Source organism: Dermacentor silvarum, chromosome 9 (assembly GCF_013339745.2).
Source record: "Dermacentor silvarum isolate Dsil-2018 chromosome 9, BIME_Dsil_1.4, whole genome shotgun sequence".
Classification (NCBI taxonomy): domain Eukaryota; kingdom Metazoa; phylum Arthropoda; class Arachnida; order Ixodida; family Ixodidae; genus Dermacentor; species Dermacentor silvarum.
The window spans coordinates 109,238,355-109,244,546 of NC_051162.1; the positions used below are offsets into that span (position 1 = coordinate 109,238,355).

Genomic DNA, 6,192 nt, shown 5'->3' on the forward strand with positions numbered 1-6,192 from the left:
GCATACCCCGTACAGGAAAGTGGCAGTAACTCGCCAAAAAGACATTGTCTATAATAGTGTATTCGGGGACCCGCCGGGGTGGCTCAGTCAGCTAAGGCGTTGTGCTGCTGAGCACGAGATCGCGGGATCGAATCCCGGCCGCGGCGGCCGCATTTCGATGGAGGCGAAATGCAAAAACGCCCGTGTGCTTGCGTTGTAGTGCACGTTAAAGAACCCCAGGTGGTCAAAATTAATCCGGAGCCCTCCACTACGGCGTGCCTCATAATCAGAACTGGTTTTGGCACGTAAAACCGCAGAAAGAAAGAAGAAGAAGTGTATTCGGGGAATGATCCTTGAAGACATTAGGCAGAGCGAAATGCTACTTTACTTTCTTAAAGGTACTGTTTCACTCTAGCGTAGCTTTAGCTCAAACCATCGCTCTAAATGTACCATTCGCAGACTGCAATTCTTCGGAATGCGGCCCGAACGAAGACAGAGTGAAAGGTCATGCCCGGCGAGACAGGTTCTGCAGGCCCCACGTGACGCCTCGTGACGTACTCACGAGACGCCGTAGTTGCGTCTGCAAACGGGGTTACGTCCGCAACTCCTGGGACGAGTGCGTCACCGTGAGACAGTGCACCAAGTGCAAGTGCCGACCGCAGAAGGACTGGAACCTCTGTGCGTCCGGCTGCCCTCCGCGCTGCAACCAACCCATTGCCCAAACCTGCCGCACGAACTGCAGTCCCGGGTGTGACTGCCCGCCCGGCTGGGTGCTGTGAGTCGACGCACATTCACTACCAATTTCCACTGTAGCGTAAGAACGTTCTGTTGTACACGCAAATCAGTTCGCGTGTTAGAGCGTATGGTAAAAAGAGGCGGCGGCAACCAAGGCAAGAATGATCGCGATATGATACTAAAAGGCGCCATCTGATACGCAACTTAATGGCAATAGACCTCAGGCCCGCAACCATGAAATAGATCCTAGAACCTTCACGAATATATATGTAGAAAGGCGAGCACTTCTACCTACTGAAGATTTTTGGTAGAGAGTAATATTACTGAAAAGTATTCATTTGAGTTTCTATTCCTTTCTCTGTCCATAATCATTCGAATGGTGGTGACCTGAGCTCGTGTTTTCTTTATTTAGATTATGACAGCTGTCAGCAGGTGTCTCATGTTACATGCCTTGCGATTTGCATTGATTGTGGGAGGTGACTTTCAGGTCTAATCTGTTGTGTTGTCTCTTCCATATTCATGTGAGATAACTTTATGTTCAACTTCGTTTTTCAAGTTATATGTGTGGTGAATTCTTTCAGTGTATTTACGTCGTCTGACTGTATGGCTCTTTTGTTGATACCTTTCTTTTGTTAATTAAATGCGGGCTTGTTAAGACATATTTAGTATATATTTGCTTTATGAGAAAAAGAGTAGCCGGTGCGGGCTGAAGGCTCCACCATCTCCTAAATATCACCTAATAAAAGAAAGGCAGCTGGTGAATGCAAAGCAGTTCCTAAAACAAAGCACCCAGAGGAGCGGTGATCCGTGGATTCAATACTTCAAAGCAGGAGGGACTTCATGAACTTTTATTTCCTGTCTTTTCTATAAGAGATTATAAATAGACCGTTTGAGTGCATAGCCCAGAAGTGGTGTTCTACAGCACTATAGACTCAAGCCCAAAGATTAAATAATAAATACTGACAATATTTTATGTGCTCTTACTGCCACGCGCAACTAGTGCTAGCTCAGTCAATTTTACCTGTTACTACGCCTCCATTGATTTTCCGTGCAAGCAAATAGACGGCCCTATGTGGTGTCATACTCCACTCAAGTTTACATAGAGACTGCTGGCCGTCTTTTCGCGAAAGTAAAGGCCTGTAGGTCGCCTGTCATTTCTGATAACTCTAGTGCACTCCTCCTCACGACCCCCCTTGACCTTTGACGTATGTTCATACTGACTTGGTATGGTCAGTTTAAAAGGCCCTGCATCTGGCTATAGCAGAACTCCCAAATTGCACCTTAATGCTGCAGAGAAGTTGCTCCTGCTTAATAACCACCGTTCCTCCATAGCCTGGCTCACCTATACGCACGCACCATGCACACTCTGCACTTGACCATATAGTTTAACGCTGTCAAGCGTTCACAGCAAAAAACAAAAGTGTGACGAACTTAAGCAACACAATGCACTGTTATATTCAAGTAGCGGCCTTAATAGCATCTGCGTTTAAAACGTTGGCAAAGACTAACTTTGTAGTAAAAATACCTCCACTCGAAGAAGTTGACTTAATGACACTTCAATAACAACGTTCATGTAATGTTCAAGGAATTCAAAGCCGTCGTTTCAAACACACCTTCTTTTTTTAACATAGGAATTCTTTCTCATCCTATAAGCTTCCTTCACACTCCCCTTTTCGTCAATCGTTCATACGGCACTCCACAAGCTGCTTTTGTGAATTCAACCGCGCGTCCTCATCTTCTCGTTAGTTTTCACTTGAAAATGAAACTCTAGATGCCAGGTGGAAGGCCCTGTATAGTACATAGTCTGCAACTATACTTTAATACATTCTAGTATTGTATGCTAACCCAGTGAATGAACATAAGCCCCATTGCGCTGATTATGAAGGACTGATCTTTATTCCTGTCATTTTTTTTATGTAGAGACTCAAGGGACAGGAAAAGGTGCGTCAAGGTCCAAAGATGTTCGCCACAGTGTCCTGCTCATTCGAAATACCAACAGTGCACGTCCAGCAGCGCGCCCAGTTGCGTCAAGAGTGCGGCCGGCAGAAATTGCATCACCCGCTGCTACACAGGCAGCTGCGTGTGCCAGGAGGGCTACTACGAATTCTTGCAAAACGGCGCTAAAACTTGCCTGACTAAAGATGAGTGCTCGCAGTTCATGAAGCCGGCAACGACAATAACCGGAAGAAACGAGATCGAGTATACAGGTGGTGGCGTCCGTGCACCTACCGTCCTGTTTCCCCCCGATAGACCAGGAATCTCTGGGCATACATCGACCGGTATCAGTACAGCGACCGGTTGCCAAACCGCACCTGGTGGTACTGGATGCCACCTGCCAACGATTTATCTGAGATTGCGTCAGGGTAGCGTGGGTAACCGTTTGGAACTTGCAGGGGTAGGGCGAGAAGGTACAACTGTAACTGGCACAACGGCCAATCAACCCCCCGCTGTTATGATTGTAACTCGGGGCACACCTTCAGTGAACACCGGAGGGCACGGCTCAGAGGCTGTTGTGAGACGTCAAGAGGGTGCTACCACAATCGCCTCTACGACGCCTTCGTTACCCAGTATATTAGGATACCCTCAAGATACGCCGCGACCTGGTGGCGTGGGTTTGCATGCTGCCGGAACAGGGCTGGATAGGGCAACACGAATTACCTCCGCGGTATCTTCTTCGTCAAGTACATTGCCACTTCCGCAGCTTCCGCCCTCTATTGGCGGCGAACCAGTTCGTTTGGGCTTTCCTGGTCCGCGACAAGACGGTGCGTACTTGTCCAGTGGCCTCGGCTATGGTCTGAACGTTGCTGGCACACGTCCAGGCGGCGCAGCCGCAATTACGGCCACGGCACCTCCTGCACCTGGTGTGTTGTCATACCCTCAGCTTGCACCACCCGTCGGCAGCGAACCCGGTCTTTTAGGTGTTACGCCTTCACACCAGCCTGGTGTATTCTTGCCTGGAACACCAACACTTCCCGCTGTTGGCATGGGAGCGCGCGGACAAAGTCCCCCATGGTTCGGTGAGGATCTGGACGTCGGGGAAGAAGAACCACTGCCGGCAACCTTAGAGATTCCACCGCATATGCAGCCTATTCCTCCCTCTCCATAACTGTCAATGAAGAAGCAATAATTTTCTGCTACGAACAATAGCATAGTTACAAAAAGCACCGGACAATTGCCTATGGAGCCGAAGCTTGACACTTTGAACACAATGAAAATTGCCGACAAAATAATTATCATGTTTTCCGGGCCAAAAACACGGTATGATTATGAGGCACGCCGTAGGGGGGGGGGGGGTATTCCGGAATAATTTGGACTACCTGCGGTTCTTTAACGTGTACCAAAATATAGGTACACTGGTCTTTTCGCATTTCGCCCCTATCCATCACCGCAGTGACTAAGCAACCACTGCGGGTAATTGCAGACAAGTGATTTCGTAAATATTCTTCAGCCAGATTTTATGAAGGTGAGCAGACGAAACCAGGCAGCCATGCAAAATTCCCATGGTAATGACTGTACTACTGATTGTCGAACTGTCTCATACATGTTATGAGTAATGATGGTCAATCAGAGCCTTTGGGTGAGTGATAAGCAGAGTCGACGGAGTTGTTTAGGAGTTTCTGGGTCATCACAAACAAACTGAATAAAATAACATACTATTGACAACTATTTATGTTGATGGTAATTTTCCATCAAGAAAATGAGGAGCCGTTTAGTTGGTAGTATCGAGGCCTGCAGAGTTGCCACAGTAACTCTGCTGCCAGATTCTTCCGTCACTCTTCTCTCTGGGTTGTGCCAAAAGTGCAATGAAATTCAATAGTTATGTCGCATAGGGTGATAATTTTTTCACCTTGCCTGACAAGTCTTCCTTATTAAATGAAAGCATCTATGGCATTTCAACAAGACGCTACGCTTGGTACATCTACAATTTCCTATTCTTGAGTAATGTAACTGGCAGTGGTTTTACATAAATGTGCATTTCAGCACCATTACATTTATAATATGTCCCACATTCCACGTGCTGGCGCCTCTGCTTATAACACATTGTTTTTACGAAGTAAGGTAGTGTACTTATGCATCTATAAGAATGGGGCAGGGTTACCGCAAGAGATTTACGGATATTACCATGACACAACTTTTAGAAAATAAACAAGTTTCTGTATCCAAGGAATCCTCGCTGGAAGCGGTTGGAGCTGCAAAGCCAATCATTTATTAATTTATAGTCACGCTTTTCAAGTATTCAACCAAGAAGCCGTGCTGTGAGTGACAATACGCTTACTGGCAAAACATCACTCTATTTCTTGCCCATGTGCTACTCGGTTCAAGCCGGTTCATACAGCGTGTTGCGCACAGCAGGCGAGTCTCTGCTATTATAACAAACACATTAGGTATTTACCTAAGATTAGGTCTCGAAAAATCAAGTTCCTTGTACTACAGACGGTGTTTTACAGCGAAGCTGTTAAGGGTTCACTCTTCGATAGTCGCGTCCGGCAATAGAAAAAAGTTGTCGCAGTTTCACCTGAAAGGCGAAGCATCAATTGCGATAGCAAATTTGTAGAGAGCTATACGGAGTAATGATATTAGCTTTATCAGCTGTATAAACTTGCACATGCCGCAGCACCGGCAACACGCAGAACTGTTGTCGACGCCGCCGGCGTTTTGCCCGCGTTCGCTCAAAATGCGTGCGGTGTTGGTGACAGTTGCCGGAGCCTCTGATATAAATAGGCACTTGGTGCCGCAGCTAAACGTCGCCTCCCTTCCCTCCCCCTCCCCCCCTCCCCCACGCCCTCTCGCGCGTCGGAAGAAGGCGCCTTTGCTCTACATATATGGTGATTGTAAAGGAGGAAAGAGACGCCTACTTCTGCAGCCCTTAAGCGAGCACGGCGCAGCACGCGCGTTTGTTCTCCGCCGTGCGTTCACTCCCCGTGAAAGCGCGCGCCCCTCGCGCCCTTTCACTCGCACATACAGCGTTCGGCGCGCGGCGACGATTTCATCTCCATTGACGTCATATGGAACCTGACGGCGACGGCGACGCCGACGGCAGAAATCTGCTTTTGAGTGTCCATATAATTGCTATCGCAATAAAAAAAAAACTCTCATTGGCCGTATGATGCAGCGTTCATAGATACTTTTTAAAAAGTATCTATGAACGTTGGTATGATGTATGTGCAATCGAAAGCGCACGAGCGCGAGGGACGCGCGCTTTCACGGTGAGCGAACGCACGGCGGAGAGCAAACGCGACTTCCCAGTGGAAGGGGAGCGGTGAGCGAGGAGGTAATCGAGGCACCCTAGACTGTGCGCGTGCGTGCCCGCTCTCCCACTGCGGCGCATGCGCGCTGCCCTGCCGGCATCTGCCGCCTGTGCTGCGACTCTCTCTGGGCTGTGGCCCGCTTCTTCCCTAATAGTGTCGACAACGGCGTTTAGCCGTTCCATCACGTAGACAGCGTTTTGACTGCGGTTGTGTGCGGTCACACAAACAA

General features: G+C 48.3%; 1 protein-coding gene across 1 annotated transcript; it reads left to right on the forward strand.

Annotated features, from left to right (window-relative positions):
• The first annotated feature begins 399 nt into the window (after positions 1-399).
• On the forward strand, positions 400-5,208 carry LOC119464095 (uncharacterized). The gene is made up of 2 exons (XM_037724929.2): positions 400-754; positions 2,635-5,208. Exon 2 carries the CDS (start codon positions 2,873-2,875, stop codon positions 3,818-3,820), a length of 948 nt encoding a protein of 315 aa, XP_037580857.1. The 5' UTR covers positions 400-754; positions 2,635-2,872; the 3' UTR covers positions 3,821-5,208.
• Positions 5,209-6,192: the final 984 nt, after the last annotated feature.

Bases quoted from the DNA above. Each gene is read 5' to 3' on its own strand.
- LOC119464095 (XM_037724929.2), top strand. From the start codon at position 2,873: ATGAAGCCGGCAACGACAATAACCGGAAGAAACGAGATCGAGTATACA.